The sequence below is a fragment of the Aedes albopictus genome, unplaced genomic scaffold (genome assembly GCF_035046485.1).
Source record: "Aedes albopictus strain Foshan unplaced genomic scaffold, AalbF5 HiC_scaffold_206, whole genome shotgun sequence".
NCBI lineage: Eukaryota > Metazoa > Arthropoda > Insecta > Diptera > Culicidae > Aedes > Aedes albopictus.
In genome coordinates, this window is record NW_026916987.1 from 1 (window position 1) to 18526 (window position 18526).

At 43.4% G+C, this 18526-nt stretch overlaps 1 protein-coding gene across 1 annotated transcript in view; it reads left to right on the forward strand.

Annotated features, from left to right (window-relative positions):
- Positions 1-6: 6 nt before the first annotated feature.
- Positions 7-18526, forward strand: part of LOC109416702 (inosine-5'-monophosphate dehydrogenase) — a gene marked incomplete at both ends in the record, with an annotated part of 48540 nt that continues 30020 nt past the window's right edge. Inside the window, 2 exon segments of the mRNA XM_062843433.1 lie at positions 7-168; positions 338-435. Of these exon segments, the coding sequence (XP_062699417.1) occupies positions 353-435 (83 nt within the window).

Here is an 18526-nt window from a genome sequence, read left to right on the forward strand (position 1 = left end):
CTGTCATCGTGCTCAGTTTGTGGCATGCATTTTGGTTGTACGGTCACAGTCGAAGTGAGTGTTCTGTAATAATTTTCATTTGCTTCCAATTTTACAATATTTGCTACAATTTGATATAGACGATTTGGAAGTTCTTCCACTGCTTCAACATAAAAAATACAAGTATAGGTAGCTATCTAACTAGATCTTTGAAAGGTGATCGCTTTTTCAGCGAATATGTCAAAATTAAATTCCCACGTGTTTGCCCGAGTGAAACTTGTTTTCTATAAAACTAAATAGACAGTTCGTAGTAATTTCATGAGTATGTATGAGAATGATTATTATTTTTTGTTTTCAGTAAACAACATAAAATATGACTATGGAAAATGGAATGAACCTTCAGGACGGCTTGTCCTGTGAAGAGCTATTTCGCAACAGCGATGGATTGACATACAAGTAAGAGCCGCTTACATTTCTTTTTATATGTAGCTAGATAGTGTATAATATGTATGGCTTCCGGCAAGTGTAAAAGAGGTTCTCAACCATTATTCTTTAATGTGGATCACTCGATCCCGCCAGTCGTTTGGCATAAAGGGCATTTGGCATAAATAATTAGCAAAATATATTTTCTCGGAAGAAATAAAGAACATCCTTCAATGGAAACAAGACAAACTTGTTAGTGGTGCATTATATTAGATCTCTTATTTTTGAAATAACGTTCTGCTTCCTTGAATTTGTTTTTTTTTTTTTAGAAAGGGAATGTTTTTGTTTTGTTTTTATTAATGTGTATTTTACCCAAAAGTTAATGTTTCAATTCATTTCAATTCAATTTATTTATCTATTCGATTTCATCTTATGTCGAATTCGTTTATTTGCACCGCCTGCACCGCTTTGCCACCGGGTGTAGCAAACTTGCACCGAAACCGTTCGTTTATTCGCAGGTACTGTTCTGTTTTGACACCCGATTGGCACCGGTGCAAGAAAATGCTACACCCAGTTTGAGCGCGGTGTAGCAGGTACAATGTACAAAGCTAGTTTTACCAATACATGCATATCGCTGAACATGTATCGTGGTTTTGTTTGGGTAGGAATGATGATTTTCTCTTCGTCATTAGGTAAACAGTTTTCTAGGATATTCGTTTATTTTTTGATGTTTTAATTTCCAAACAGCGTTTATAAATTATTTAAACTTGATCGATGATTATCACGTCTTTCAACTTCTGAGGAGTCTTCAAAATTTATCGGTAACATGAAATTTCAAAGAGTTTATTCACCGTATATTTTTCCCATCACTACTTTTGTTGAATCTCGCAAATATGTGGATTACTTTTAATGATTTTAATCATCAGACTTTTTTGCGGCTCGTGAGCTAATAATTATGAAAAAAATGGCGAAATAAAGTTTTGATAAGTCCAGAATAGAATAAAAATCTATTAATTCAAATTGGACTGAAATATTTCTGAAGTAACATTTTGGAGGTACAACCAGTTTCGAAAACCGTGAATTCTATTTTTTCTTCTTGTAATTGTAATTGTAATTGCTCAGTCCACACCCAGGCCGACAACTGTCAGCCCATCTGCTTGTAGGCAGATGTGGACCTACTAAGCCTCCCCCGTTAACATGTCCTACACCGAATTAGCACACCGGGATCTTCCACAGGCAGGCGCTGGCGTTACCAGTCCCAACAAGTGTCAGATACATTAAATAGATGGGGTAGAGGATATAGGAAGATGTGGGAATAGGATGGGAAGAGGTAGAAAATGAAGAGATAGTAGAGAGGTTTCGATGTTGTTGCTGAAACGAGAAAAAGAAAGAATGATAAAGAACATTAGCGATATGTTCATTGATTATGATTTGGTCGATAATTTCTCATCTATTTTGTTTCCATATCGTTGCATCGGTGACCATTTTCATCGCCTTTCTAGTTTTTGTTAGGGCCATCTCGCGTTTTTTTCGTCATGTCCTCTTTGCCGGTTGGCGACGTTCGGGATGTAAGTAGAAAAGCATGCATTTAATATGATTAATACGACAGTAATTGTGATTGCTCAGTACTTCCAGCCCATTTGTCCGCAGTATATATCAGGCATCCCGTTTTAACAAGTCCTACACAGAATTCGAAACCCGGATCTCCCACAGACAGTCCTAACTAGTGTCAGATAAGTTCAATTGAGGATAGGAAGCGGCGAAATGAGAAGACAGTAGAGAAGGTTTGGTACATTGGTAGCTGTGTTCATGTGATGTTTGTCTGACATTGAAAAACTATTTTCCGTAGGTGTTTAACTCTCTACCCCAAATTTGATACCGGAAAAATATCTGATCAGATGTCTATACATGTCCATACATCTTTTATCAAGAAGGAATAATGTTGTTTACTGTTATAAAATAATTCAGTTAAAGGGCAACTAATGCATTGTAATCCAGGAATAAACCTACAGAAAATGTCCCAATAAAAAGTTAACACTAGTTCAACTAACTACACAAACTAAAAAGTGTTATTATATTTTACCAATGATTTCATCCTAATCTTGACCCTAACATAGTTATGCGCTTAGTGGACAATGACCAAAAATAGTCCTAATCTTGACCCTAACATAGTTATGCGCTTAGTTGGACAATGACCAAAAATAGTGTTGTTTCGACAATAGTCACATACTATGCCCTACGACATTGACGATTCTATTGTCTATGGCTCACCTATTTAGCGCCACCCAGCAGGGACTTGGTCTGGTACCCAATTCAGTATATCCACTCCACGTAATGTACCGTACCTCTTTCGATTTGTGATATATTACGCGGAACATTACTCTCTTCATTCGGATAGCGGCTATGTAACCCATTGGATTAAAAACCTCCATCAAACATGAAGCGATTAATCGGAGACTGAAGACTCTATACCAAATTTGGCTCAAAGACAGGTAATCAGTGAAGTCAGTTTTTCTCGTTTGTCAGAGACGATTGATACGTATTAAGACAAACTTTCCACTGCATCTGCCAGCAATAATCGGTGATCGATCAACATTTCGAGTACCTACCCCAATTTACACAAGAATGCCAAGGATCACCGCTCATGCTTTACAATACAGTTGGAAAAACTAGAGCAACACCTGGCCACAATGATGCATAAAGCACTAAAGCGGACCGGAAGTGTCGGTGAGCCAGCCCCACCGTGAATTCTATTTTTTCTTCTTATAACAAATATTGAATTTTTGAATTACATTGAAAGCCAAACAAATATCACTAAAGGATGGTTAAAGCGTTTTTAATATGAGTTGCGTTTCAATAACGTTACGAGCGCTACGTAAGTTTTATCTTACCGAAGGTTCCGAAAGATTTTTCGTTCGACGAGACCGTTCAGAAACTGAAAACGCTTTTCGGTGCTGTCGAGTCCGTCGTAAGCAAACGCTATCGATGTTTGCAAACCGCAAAACAACCGACCGAAGACTTCATTTCGTTTGCCTGTCGGATCAACAAGAACTGTGTTGAGTTCGAACTGGGCAAGATGAGTGAAGAGCAGTTTAAATGTCTAATGTTCGTTTGCGGTCTGAAATCGGAGGGAGACGGAGAAGTGCGAACGAGATTGCTGTCGAAAATCGAAGAGAGAGCTGACGTCACACTCGAACAGCTGTCGGAAGATTGTCAGCGGTTGCTGTGCCTGAAGCACGACACGGCAATGATAGGAGCACCATCATCGGCAGCAGTGCAGTTCGTTACGAAGAAGAAGAAGCAGTTCAGCAAGTATCCACCGAAGCCAGGTGTGGGATCCACTGGCACAGAAGCGAAGCGAGCTAGGAACGTACCGGCAACTCCTTGTTGGTGCTGCGGAGCAATGCACTTCAGCCGGGACTGCACGTACAAGCAGTACAAATGCAGCGATTGTGGTCTCATCGGTCATCGTGAAGGGTATTGCTCGAGTGCTAAGAAGAGCCCTAAACCACCAGTTTTCAAACGGAAAGGCCATCCAGGAGCTTTCTCATCTAAAACAGTAAGTCTCTTGGTAAATACCGTAAACAAAAAGCGTCGTTTCGTTCAAGCTCGGATCAACGGAGTGGATGTGCGTCTTCAGTTGGACACAGGGTCCGACATCAGCATCGTGTCGAAGCAAACGTGGGAGAAAATTGGCAAACCGCCAAAACTGCCTGCTACAGAGCGAGCCGCTACAGCGTCTGGAGATCCGCTGCAGCTGCTTTTCAAGTTCGAAAGTGCCATTACCATCAACGGTGAGCAGCGGCAGGCACAATTCTACGTGGTGGATAAGTCGCTCCATCTGGCCGGGATCGATTTGCTGGACATTTTTGGGTTGTGGTCCGTGCCCATTAGCACCTACTGCAACAACATCACCAGCCCTACTACCACCATCGACTCCCTCAAGGCAGAATTTCCAGCAGTTTTCCGGAACGAGTTGGGGTTGTGCAGCAAAACGAAGATCAAACTCGAGCTCCAGCCAGGCGCAGTTCCGGTGTTCCGTCCAAAGCGTCCAGTGGCCTACGCCATGTACGATGCAGTGGACGAAGAGCTGGACAGACTAGAACGAGCCAACATCATTTCACCCGTAGATTTCTCCAATTGGGCGGCCCCAATCGTAGTCGTCCGCAAGGCCAACGGCAACATTCGTATATGCGGGGTTTATTCGACCGGCCTCAACGATGCCCTGCAGCCGCACCGGTATCCCCTACCGTTGCCGGAAGACATTTTTGCGAAGCTAGCCAATTGCACCGTATTCAGTCAGATCGACCTGTCTGAAGCGTTCCTCCAGGTGGAGGTTGATGAAGGCAGTCGGGATCTACTTACGATCAACACACACCGGGGGTTATACCGCTACAACCGCCTACCGCCCGGAGTGAAAACGGCCCCAGGAGCGTTCCAGCAGCTAATGGATACCATGCTGGCCGGCCTTCCATGCACATCTGATTATGTACCTTGATGACGTGGTCGTGGGTGGAAAGGACGCAGCGGAACATGCACGAAACCTTCAAGCAGTTTTGGCCCGGCTTCAAGAATATGGGTTCACCGTCCGCCCAGAGAAATGTACCTTTGCGCAGCTCCAGATCAGGTACCTCAGCTACTTGCTCGACCGTCAGGGACTTCGACCAGATCTAGCAAAGATTCAAGCGATCACCGACATGGCTCCACCAACCGACGTCTCCGGTGTACGCTCGTTCCTCGGGGCAGTAAATTATTATGGAAAGTTTGTCCCTGGAATGAGAACGCTTCGCTACCCGCTGGACGAACTCCTGAAGGCTGGCGTGAAATTTCGTTGGACACCAGAATGCCAGCAGGCGTTCACGAGGTTCAAGGAGATTCTATCATCAGGTTTGCTCCTTACCCATTATAACCCGAACCTCCCCATCGTCGTATCGGCAGACGCTTCCTCTGTCGGTGTTGGTGCCACCATAAGTCATAAATTCCCGGATGGCACCATGAAGGTTGTTCAACATGCGTCACGAGCCCTCACCCCAGCCGAACGGAACTACAGCCAACCCGACCGCGAAGGCCTCGCGATCATATTTGCGGTCACGAAGTTTCACCGTATGCTGTTTGGCCGCCGATTCCATCTGCAAACCGACCATGCCCCACTTTTGCGGATATTCGGCTCAAAGAAGGGCATCCCCGTGTACACATCGAATCGCCTGCAGCGGTGGGCTTTGACCTTACTGCTGTACGATTTCACCATCGAGCATGTCCCTACAGCGAAGTTTGGTAATGCTGACGTGCTTTCTCGTCTCATCAGCCAGCACGTTCGACCGGATGAGGACTACGTCATCGCCTCGGTCGCTCTCGAGGACGATATCAGGTCAGTTGCTTCCGATACCATTAATTCGCTTCCGTTGAGTTTCAGGATCGTACAGAAAGCCATTCAGTCCGATCCGATCACTAAGAAAGGTATATCGCTACCTACACGATGGTTGGCCAACACTGAAGCAAGTCGCTGACCCGGAGTTGAAGCAATTTTGTGACCGCCAGGACTCTCTGACCACGATACAAGGTTGCATACTTTTCGGCGATCGTCTGGTCATCCCTTCATCGTACCGTCGGCGCTGCCTAGATCAACTGCACCGTGGCCACCCAGGCATCCAACGTATGAAAGCGATTGCTCGATCGTACGTATACTGGCCATCTGTGGACAAGGACATCGTCGACTACGTGAAATCCTGCCGACACTGCGCATCCGCAGCGAAGTCTCCGCCAAAGGTAGCACCGGTGCCGTGGCCTCGTTCAACCAAGCCATGGGACCGTGTCCACATAGACTATGCTGGACCAATTTCCGGAGAGTTCTATCTCGTAATCGTGGACTCCTATTCGAAATGGCCGGAAATCATACCAACACGCAGTACGACCACGACAGCTACTGTGTTAATCCTCAAGGACATCTTCGCTCGATTCGGCTTTCCTGCAACTTTGGTGAGCGATAATGGACCGCAGTTTGCTAGTGCATCGTTCGAAGCCTTCTGCACGGAAAATGGCATAGATCATCTCACGATTGCGCCGTTTCATCCCCAATCAAACGGCCAAGCCGAAAGGTTTGTGGGAATATTCAAGAGCTCCATCAAGAAAATCCAGGAGGGAAAAGGTACAGTACGTGAAGCGCTCAACACCTTCCTGACCACCTACAGAAGTACGCCAAATCCTTCCGCTCCTGATGGCAAGTCACCGGCAGAAAACATGTTCGGTCGTCCAATCCGGACGTGTTTGGAGCAGTGCTGCAATTTTTCGACAGGCCTTTATGATAGCGATATTTTGCTTTTTTCATTTTCTCCGTTTTGGTTTTCCTGTCAAAGTTGCTTTCCGATCAGCAACACGGGAGCGAAATGAAATAGGTACTCACACTCGCACGCAGCGTGCTGAAAGCGAGAGCTGACAGGGCTAAATTTCCATTCAATTTTCTGTAGTTGAGTGTTTTCACCCGTGCTAACGTATAGGGCACTCACTCTCACAAGCCACCGCTTGAGACGAATGGCCTTTCAGCATGAGTAGTGTGTGGATGATTGGGAATTGATCTTGTTGGGTCGCTCACGAATGGAGCTCTCGGACTCTGTCAGTTCTCACATCGAGGAACTGAAAACGACCGCCGCATGCATTCATTTTCAGCTGAAAAACAGGCACTGAGACTGATATTTTGCAGGACTGGTTTGGAGTTACTCCGTCCGCCAGCTGAACGTTCAACGATGCACAACAAGGACTCCAACGTCAAACGAAGCTATCAGCGAGATGATCCAGTATTTGTGAAGCTCTACGTCAACAACAACTGGCACTGGGCACCGGGCGTTGTGCTGGAAAAAGTAGGCAACGTTATGTACAATGTTTGGGCTGAAAACCGAAGGCTCGTTCGGTCACACATCAACCAAATGAAGGACCGAAATGAACCTGATCACCGTACCAAAGCTCAAGCAGGAAACAGCGCCAGGCTACCGATCAACGTCTTGCTTGATGCGTGGAATCTTTCCATGCCACGTTCGCCGACAATTCCATCGCTCCCGTTACCACCAGTAGGACAAACCAATCCGCAGACCTTAGCTTCGTCGACGCCCAATACCAATGTGCGTGTTTCGGTACAGTCGCCGGAATTGCTATCGTCGCTCTCAGCAATATCATCGTCTTCCTCGTCGAGCTCTGCGCAAGTCTCGGCGTCCAGGGCAGGCTCCGTTACACCGGACTTCCAGTCTGCCATTGAACCTCAACAAGTATCAGAAGCCCCAGCACCTCGTCGCTCTTCACGACCACGAAGAGCACCTCAGAGATTCCAGCCGTACTTCCGATATTGAAGGGGAGATGTTGGGACCTTGGACATCCCTACGAACAACCTCAGTCGCTGGGCTCACGGATGACAGTCAAGCTGTCATCTCCGTCGACGCCGTGACAGCACGCAATGAGAAACGTCAGTCAGTATATTGCCAAGTAACCGCGAACATTGTATTTTCCCCACCATTGTATTTTTATCGTTTAATACAGTTTTTAATGTGTAATTTGATTACGTGTTGCGTTTAACTATTACTATTCCGAAACGGCCACCTCGGATTCGCGCGACCGTAACAAAACCCACCTCTACTCGCGAAGCACCAGTCAGGGTATAGAAAGAATCACAGTACGACCACCGCCTTGACGAAAGTAGTGCACGATATTTACGCAGGATTTGACCGAAACTTGTGCACGGTGCTAGTGCTGGTCGACTTTTCTGTTGCCTTCAACAGCGTGAATCATCACAAGCTGAAAAGGAAGCTTGAACGGGAATTCGGTTTATCAGGTTCAGCTTGCAGACTCCTAGGATCCTTCCTCAGCCACCGAAGTCAAGTGGTTAAGGCGGGAGACGTATTATCTGACGAACATCAACTCACCGATGGGACACCGCAAAGATCTTGCCTGAGTGCGCTCCTTTTTTCGCTGTACATTAATAGTCTTCCGAGAGAGCTTCAGTGTGAGTATCATTTATATGCCGACGACCTCCAAATCTATGTTACTGGTCCAGTAGCACATATCGACCAACTAGTTGCCAGAACCAACACCGATCTTGCGGCTATTGAACGCTGGGCTTCCAACAACAGCTTAGCTCCGAATGCTAAGAAGACACAGGCGATCATCTTTACCCGTGAAGGACCAGTTGGCATCCATCCTGACATAGTTTTTTGTAGTGAAGTAATAGGCCTTTTCAGCTGACAGGTCCGTGTATGCCACTGTTTACAACTGCCGAACAAAGGCGCAAACGCGAAACTGTCATTTTCATAGGAGAACTGTCAAAGGCCCAGAAATCAGCTGATTTAAGACATCAAATGAAAAGGCCCATACCAGCCTGTGACTGCGTAGTCAATCTCGGCCTTCACATGGACAAACACCTTAAGTGGAGCAATCAGGTGAATGACGTGATTGCGAAAGTCTATAGTACTCTGCGAACACTCCGTAGATTTTCTGCAGTCCTGCCACTCTTGACACGCCAGTGCAATCCGTGGTTGCACCGTTTTTCACGTATTGCGACGTAGTCTACACCCCTGGATTAACTTCAGCGCTGGTAGACCGCCTGCATCGATGTTTCAAGTCCTCGCTTCGATTTGTGTACAGATACGACCCCGCGATTCCACTGCAACCATTAGAAACTGTGTGTTTGGTAAGGATCTGCCCGACAACTTCCGCCAACGAATTTACTGCTATCTCCGTAAAGGATATCATCAGGAACTGCCGCAGTACCTTCAACTATACCTGCAGCAAGGACAAATGCACCGTAGCCGGTCCTTCGTCATCCCACCCCACTTGACACAGCTGCGACGTAGCGTTCTAATACACGGAGCGAGTCTATGGAACAACCTTCCGTTAGAGACGAAATCCAAACCAACGCTAGATGCCTTCAAACGATTGCTATAGATAATACCTACAGAAACTTATTAACTACTTAAGTATATTGTTCCAATAGTACTTCAAAAATGTTTGTTTCCTTGACCTCACCTATATATTTAATATAACAGGTTCGCGTAATTGATTAAATAAACTATTAAACTATTAAACTACATATTAAACTATTAAACCAACTAGTTGCCAGAATAAACACCGATCTTGCGGCTATTGAACGCTGGGCTTCCAACAACAGCTTAGCTCCGAATGCCAAGAAAACAAAGGCGACCATCTTTACCCGTGAAGGATTAGTTAGCATCCATCCTGACAACGGTTTTTTGCGGTGAAGTAATGCCAGCCATGGACAAACACCTTAAGTGGAACAATCAGGTGAATGACGTGATTGCAAAAATCTATAGTATTCTGCGAACACTTCGTACATTTTCTGCAGTCCTGCCACTCTTGACACGCCAGAAGCACCGTTTTTCACGTATTGCGACGTAGCCTACACTGCCCCCACTCGCATAAATATCCCATATGAATAGAAAACCCAGCAAAGATGGGACTGTTATGCGAGTGGGGGCAGTACACTCCTGGATTAACTTCAGCGCTGGTAGACCGCCTGCATCGATGTTTCAAGTCCTCGCTTCGATTTGTGTACAGCAGTGATTCCCAAAGTGGGCGAAATCACCCCCTGGGGGGCGAAAACGATATCAAAGGGAGCAAAAATTTCAAAATTAGAAATTGGGGGTCGAAAAATCCAATAAGGGGGCGATTTTCCAAAAACCATTTCATTTAGAGTGAATTTTTTGACAGTTTTGGTCTCTTCATCAAAAGGGGGTTTTGTCATTAGAATTGTCTGAACGGCCAAGGGCTGAAAGTCTCCATAATAAAGTTAAATCAATCAATCAGAATTATCTAAAACTTGGTCAAATAATTCAGCTCCATTGGCAAAATTTTTATGTCAATTCGGGTTTTAACAGGCGTAATATAATATTCTATCCCATGACGAATAGAACCAGTTACCAAAAATAGAAAAAGTTCCCCTTCATGTAGTTATAATTATTTTCAGAAAGATTCATTTTGAAAATCAAATCGTAACTGAAGTCCAACTATTTCGGAGAATTTGATCATGTGTTTTTTTCTGAGTCATCAGCCATTATAAGTGAAAGCTCCTCAGCTCTCTTCTAAAATAAGAAACACAGAAATGTATTTTTTAGTTGTGAATAATTTAAAGAGGTCACGGTTGAAAATTGCGAAAAACATCTGATTTAAAATATTAAATCAACTTAATATACTTTATACTCGAATACATGTTTGAATTTTTACCATTTAACATTTATGTGCATTTTACACTTGCTCCGGCTCGAGACTGCCTGAACGTGACGAAATTAGTCTCGAAACGAACAAATTTTCGTCTGTTAGATTTTATCTCCTTCAAAGTCACCCTAGAAGATCAATGGAAGGATTCGGCTTTGCGTAAATCGACCTGGCCTAATGGAATAGTGTTTCGAGAATTTGAACGCCGTTCACGATATGTTTGGAAGCCATAAACATGATCAAGCAGAAGTTATTTTTGTATGTTTTTTTCTTTTGTTGAACCTCAATGAAATCAGATTAAAAAGTTTTTCTGTCTATTTTGATGTATGGTAGTGTAATGTTTATCCTACAGTTGATTAAATAATGTTATGTATAGTTCTTAATACAACAGTCTGTGCAACTTTATAGTTGAAGATGTAGCAATAAAATAAATATATTTTTCTTTAAATTTAGTAATTATAGAATTTTACAACAATAAAATTTTAGATTATCCATGTTTCAAGAAAAACGAAACTTGTCTGTCCTTGATTTGTCTTAGGTGAGAATTCAAAACGCGATTTTTTTTTCTTAAAGTTCTCAAATATTTCAAGATATGGTAAAACTCTGAAAGTGTTTTGATTTTAACAGAGTTTTTCAAGCTTCCTGAATTTTGAGATTTTTTGATAGAACTTTAAATAAAATTTCGGACTTAAAGGTTTTATTTCAGATTCCTTATGCCTTTCCTCTTTTTTTTGTTTTTTTTTGATTTTACAAATATCTCGTTATTCGAAGTTGATATCCAAGATGACATTTTATGCCTACATATTTAGTAAAATTGCTGAAATTTTCCACTCTACATGTAGGGTTTCTGTTCTATTATTTGGCATATTTTTACGGTTTATCTAATTTTTGGAAAAGTTTCAATCTTCGTCAAACTTTTGGAGTTTCTGTGAGCAAAACCAAGACGACTTACAAAGCTTTAGGATTCAGCTACTTTCAATCTTCCTTCTTCGATGTTTGAAAATAATTATATTTAGAAGTTACATTTTCTTAATATTCTCCAAAAATGTGATTCTCAATGATATTTATTCACGATTTTTCATACCATAATTTCAAAATTCCAAAATTTCGAATCTTATTTCAAAAAATATAAACTTAGGGGGCGAATATATTTTTCAACAGCTCAAAGGGGGCGATTGCTCCGACAAGCAAGCTTGCTATTTGATGAAAACATTCGCGAAATGATGCGATTTGCTTTCGACAACGAATACGTTTTCACCCATCCTCGCTTTATTCAATCAACCTCCCATACGAGTAGCACACGAACGGACTCAACACTAATCAGCATAGTTGACTCTTCCTTTTCGCCGTTGAGCCGTTGCGTTCTAGCCAAGCATCTCTTTTCATCGCTTTCGATGCTTTTCGACAGCTTATCGCGAAGCATCGTTGGCTGGAAGCTTTATTAGTATGGTATCGGTACATGCGAATGTTGCTTATGTGTGCGTGTCGAGCGTTCGTGCCGTTGCTTCGCAAACCAACCTATTCGGTTTGGTTCGGCTGTTCGGGCGAGCGTGTGGCGGCACAGTCAGATGTGTGCAAAATCGTTTGTGATTTACATCATGTTCGTTTTGCCACCTCTTTGCTGCTGGTCATCGCTGATCAGTGCACAGTTCAATCGCACGCGATTAATATACAGTTGATGAGTTGTGATGAGTACTAGTGAGGTGATAATTTGCATCATTGCCGACAAGTTTGGGAACCATTGGTGTACAGATTACAACCCCGCGATTCCACTGCAACCATTTGAAACTGCGTGTTTGGTAAGGATTAAAGACACTGTATGCTAAAGACACGAAATCTGATGATTGTTGCTATTGATGATGATTGTCGCGTCATGACGATGATGCTGTCGAGCAATGCTTTTAAAGCGCGTTTGACAGGTCTCCTGCTCGATTAGAATGACATTGACAGCAAATTTGGAATTTCAATTGGAACATTTCGTGTCTTTGCATATAGTGTCTTTAGTAAGGATTTGCACAACTCCCGCCAACGAATTTACTGTTATCTCCGTAAAGGATATCATCAGGAACTGCCGCAGTACCTTTCGTCGATGGACTCTCCAAAGCGAGTTATCGATGTTCGTTGCTGCAGGCTAGTGTAAACGACGAAACTTAGAAGGAAAATACTCTAGATTATCAAACTTTATTGAACGAGAAACATATAACATTAAACCGTTTCGCGGGTTATCTAATACAATAACATATGGAGAATCTGCACATTTGCCGTTGTTCTCCATTCGTCGTCGTCGTTGCTGCGACGATCGGGAACCGATGGGTTGACGGTGGTTGAACAGATCTAAATCTGTACACCAGTGGTGCTCAGGTTGATGTTTACCGCAGGCCAAATTGAGATTTTGCGTCCGAGCCGCGGGCCGCAGGATGAAAATTATCGTGAATATTGTATTAAAAGTGTTCTAACTTTTTTACTAAGGCAATTTTAGTATTGGAAAATCATAAATTTCTTGAATAATTGTGATGCGCTTAAATACCTTCAAAGAACTCAGTTTGACCATTGAAAACCCGATTTTCTACCCGATTGTGAGTCATCTGTAGTAGCAAATCATTTATTGCTAGTGGCTACTGTCGCATGGAGGATGTTTTATATAACAAACAAAATATTTGCTTAACATTATTAAATACCCCCAACTGTATGAATGTTTGTCAAAACGAAAGATTTTGTGAAGAGTATTAAATCCACTTCTTGGTCATTTTTTCAATCTTCGGTAAAACCGAATGTTTCAAAATAATGATAAAATCTACAGTCAAAATTAACACGAACTAAAATAACTTTTTGCACAACTTTTTCAATCATGGAAAATTTTTAAAAGTATTAATGTTGTCATTGAAAACATTTCATCATAAATGAAACATAAATATTTGCATACGATTGAGCATTACAATATTTTTTTCATTATTTTGAACGATCAATAACTTTTTTTCAAAGTACTCTACGGGCCGCATTCAAGAGTTTCGAGGGCCGCATGCGGCCCGCGGGCCGCAGTTTGAGCACCACTGCTGTACACAGTAGATGGATGCAATGCAACAGTCAAACGACTGCCGTTACAACTCCCCCCTCGAGGCTGTGAGGTAGTTCTTCAAACGAAGCAGCCGAAACATCACTGGCATTCTGATTAGGGGTCGCAGTGCCGACCACTTTTGGTGAGTACCGGTATTTCGGTACTGGGGTTGACAGTACCGGTAGTACCGGTAAAATACCGGTACTGAGAAATTTTCCACTAAAATGAAGAATAATCTATTTTGCACAGAAAATCTTCAATTTACCAGGAAAATGTTAATCCCGGTTTTCAGGGATGCTATTGAAAATATCAAATAAAAATGATAGAAAGACATGAGTTGTATGAAACTGTTTTTGAAGCTTTTGTTTAGCTTCTACGCAGTTCCACAGGCAGTATATTGATCAGTCTAAAATGAAACAGGAACATTCTTGATGTACCAAATTCAGATAGACAGCTACAAGGTGAAGACAGAAGAAGATTTAACTTTTTTCCTTGATGATGCTTTCAATGGATTTTAAAAACCAAAGAAATGACAAGAAACCCTAATCTAACAAGTTTCATTTTAAGCTAATAAATCCATTTGCAGAAACGTTTTGCATATATAAAATGTTTGTTTGTCAATCTTGGTTTTAAATAAATGATTTCGTTTATTCCCGACTAGAAAATTATATCAAGTTTGTAACATATTGTGTTATGATATTACAAAAATGTTCAATAACCTATTATGTTATTAACTAGGTGCAGGATGATGTTAAAATAACTAAAATTGTAATAAAAAGAACTCTGGTGAAATCAAGAAAATAACTTATTGTATTATGAACAGAACTATAACAAAACGTGATATAAATCTTAGCTTCAAAATAACAAGTTTCTATCATAATTTGATACAACTGTGTAACAATGCTACCTCAATGACAAAGAATCGAAACTTATTGTAATTGTAATATACTACAATGAGTTATGAGCCGACCTACTGATGAGTTATGATCAGATTTTAGAACATAATGTGATATCATTGTGTTAGAATAGTTACGTACACCAAATGTTTCTGACAGAAGTATAACACAATAAGTTATAAATATTAGGATTAGTTAGAAAGATGTTACATTTTTTGTTAGAAACTTCTAGTCGGGTTTCCATTGCATATCGGCTATACTAATGACCGGATTAAAAAAAAAACGGTTTCCAACATTTCGGAAGAGATTTCACGGTACCGAAAGTACCGGTACTAAGGCACAGTCAGTACCGGTGTTTCGGTACTAAAAATTGGTCGGTAATACCGGTATTTTCGGTACCGGTACTACATCCTTAATTCTGATCGCCTTCAGTTGACTCATTCTCCACATTAACAAAATTATCTCTTTCGTGTACCTGTACAGATTCGTAGTAACAATTGATGCGCGGACCTGGTAGCTCTCTTCTGACCCCACGTCTCCACTAGACAGAAATGTCTTGCCATTTTGCTGCCAGAAAGAGAAGACGTAACAGAAATGATCAACACCGCTGCTTTCCATGCAAACAGCGAGAGAACATTTCTGTCATGACACATCTGCCCAGCAAAATGGCAGGACATTTCTGTCTAGTGGAGACGTCGGGTGAATCAGTCGCATTTTGGCTCGCCTCGTCTCGTTTACCATTCGATCGTAGGCTAGCAGCTCGAGATAAACGTCCTCAGTGTTGAATACATTTTTTATCCGCAGTTGCACATGGAATGGAAAATGATCCAAAACAGTCTGTACGAATTGTTGATCCGTTGGCGGTGAAGTAAGGTAGGAGACTCTGCGAAGAAGTCCCACAAAATATTTTGCCGTTTTAGACTTTTCTCCCAACTTACAGTAGGTTCCATAGTAGAACTCCTCACGCACCCGTCTCTCTATCTCTCGATTCCAGAACCTTCTCAAGACCGACAGCTTCAAATAGTTCAAACATTTATATCTGCGACCAAACACATTTGCCCAAATACGCGCATCGTTTCTTAAGCAGGCAACAAAAAGTGAGTGTAGAGGCACCGATGACGTCGAACCGTGCCTAACGGTCACCGACACATGCGCGCGAGACTGGCCTCACCTATATTAGATATCATTGAGCAATGGCAATGAAATCACGTGTGGGTATGATAGAAAAATGGTAAACAGAACCGTAACAATAGCAAGCTGAAGCGTTGGAGTTAAAGAGAAGATTATTGAAAATAAGTGATTAAATTTTGTTTGAAGCTTAGAAGCTTAGAATCGGGCAAATTGAAGAAGGGGATAATTTGTACCAGGTAATATGGATTGCAATTAACTTAAATTGAATACTAACTGCTAAATGTTGTAGGCCAAAATATATTGCAGTGGACCCTAGCAAACACTGAACTTTAGTTGCGAGGGAAACTATCCATGTAGGATAAGATAATTTACTTTATTATGCTAAACTAAAAAAAAAAAAACATATTTTAGTTTTGAGCTGTTGTGAACCGCACCCTGCTACAAAAATAGTTTTCAACTGATCCGAATATCCTCAAAAAAGGATAAACAGTTGCCAGGGGACGGATCTAAACTCGCCGATGACAAGACGGCGTACAACTGTGCGATATGTAGCCGTCCGGATCACGACGAGGATCATATGGTGTTCTGCGAGGGTTGCAAGGTATGGCTACACTTCAGCTGTGCCGGTGTAGGATCAGAGGTCGAGTACGACGAGAACTGGCGATGCTCTTCGTGCCGTGAAATTGACCCGATTAAGTCGAGCGACGATGAAAGTGATGCTGAAGGTGCTATCTCTGTGGATGATACGATTGATGGAGCTGGGAAAAGCAGTGTCCAAAATCCCCAAACTGTCTCGGAAGATGAAGAGGTTGCCGCAGCAATAAAGAGGATGAAGATGGAGAAGGAGCGTATGAAGAGACGGATGGAGCAGAAGCTGGCGCTGGCTAAGGCCCAAATGGAACGCGAAAATGAGAAGCTTGAGATGGAGTGCTTGGAGAAGCAAATCATGGAGATGAAGATTGTGTTGAGGACAACCCTATCGCGCCGTACCAACCGGTACTGCGCACGCCGCTGGGCTCGCACTCGGCAGCATAGCTGTCACTGTGTGATGCTGGAGATGCGCATCAATGAATGCTTTTAATGTGGTTGTCGTTGTATTGTTTGTACATAGTTTGTATCAGTTTGTTTACGTCCCGCAATGTAATTCGTTTTGCACCTTTAACGTGTCGTATTAAATAAGTAGTTTTAATCGTTATCGTGCGCGTTTTAATCCCCAATGTAGGGACGATCCGAAAGTAATTATCGAGGGATTTCCGCGGTGCAAAAGTGGCGACGAGTATTCGCGAGTGAGGGTAGTTTTTCCGTCGACAAAAACTCACCCAACATTTCGTCACCCGCGCGGAAGAAGCGAAAGTGGAGTGCGATGGCCGACGGTGGTAGTGATCGTGACGGGCAAAATGGTGTTGACCCCGCGGGAGTGTATAATCAACGGCAATTAAATCAGCCGATTATCCCCGCGACGTCGACGACGACGACGGTCCACCCGCAGCAGCAGCAGCAGATATTTGTGCCCGTTATGACGACACACCAGCAGCAGCAGCCGTTCATTCCAGTTTCTTCGGCTCAGCAGCAGCAGCAGTTCCCAACCTTCCCACCCCACCAAACGCAAGCGCCGCAGGTTAGTACCGATGTTTTCATGCAACTTGTGCATATGGTGCAGCAGTCGATTACCCAGAGCCAGATGCAGCATCAACAGATGATGGCTCAAATGATGAAGCAGCAGCAGCAGTCTGACGATGAACGAAGACAGTTCTATCGCATCATCTCTTCGTCGATCAACGTTCAAGTACCACCGAACCCGGAACAGATCCTTGACTCCTTGGCCAGTAATATCAAGGAATTCCGGTATGAGGCCGAAAGCAACGCTACTTTCGCGGCCTGGTACTCTCGATACGACGACCTTTTCGAGAAGGATGCAGCAAGGTTGGACGACGAGGCGAAAGTTCGGCTGCTTATGCGAAAATTGGGTTTATCGGAGCATGAACGGTACGTGAGCTATATTCTCCCGAAACTTCCAAAGGAGTTTAGTTTCGCACAGACAGTTGTCAAGCTCAAGAGCCTGTTTGGAGCGAAAGAGTCGGTTATCAGCCGTAGATACCGATGCCTGCAGATCGCGAAGAACCCCACTGAGGATCATGTGGCGTTCGCGTGCAGGGTGAACAAGGCTTGCGTGGAGTTTGAACTGGGAAAACTCACCGAGGAGCAGTTCAAGTGCTTAGTGTACGTGTGTGGCCTGAAATCGGAGAACGACGTCGAGATTCGCACTCGTCTCCTCACGAAAATCGAGGACAATAACGACGTCACGTTGGAGCAGCTCTCCGAAGAGTGCCAGCGCTTGTTCAATCTGAAGCACGACAGCGCGATGATTGAATCTCAGGCCCCGTACAGCGAAGTACAAGCGGTGAGGAAGTTTGGTGGGAAGCGGTTCGGTAAGCATGACCGGGAGTCTCCAAGACGTTTTTCCAGTGACGCCGTCCAGAGACCAAGCTACGCGTGTTGGCTCTGCGGTGCATTACACTACGCCCGGGATTGCAGCTACAGGAAGCATAAGTGTTCCGACTGTGGCCAAGTTGGACACCGTGAAGGCTATGTGAAAGTGCAAAGTACCGAAGACCCGGAAGCAAGAAGAAGAAGAAAGGAGTCTCGACCAAGGTGGTGGTTGTCGACGTGTGCAGCGTGCAGCAACGGCGCAGATTTGTCTCCGTTTGCCTATCCGGAACGGACATCCGGCTGCAACTCGACACCGCCTCGGACATCACCGTGATCAGCAGGGAAAGTTGGAAGAAGCTTGGCAGCCCTGCACTATCGGCCTCAACGGTGAAAGCGAAGA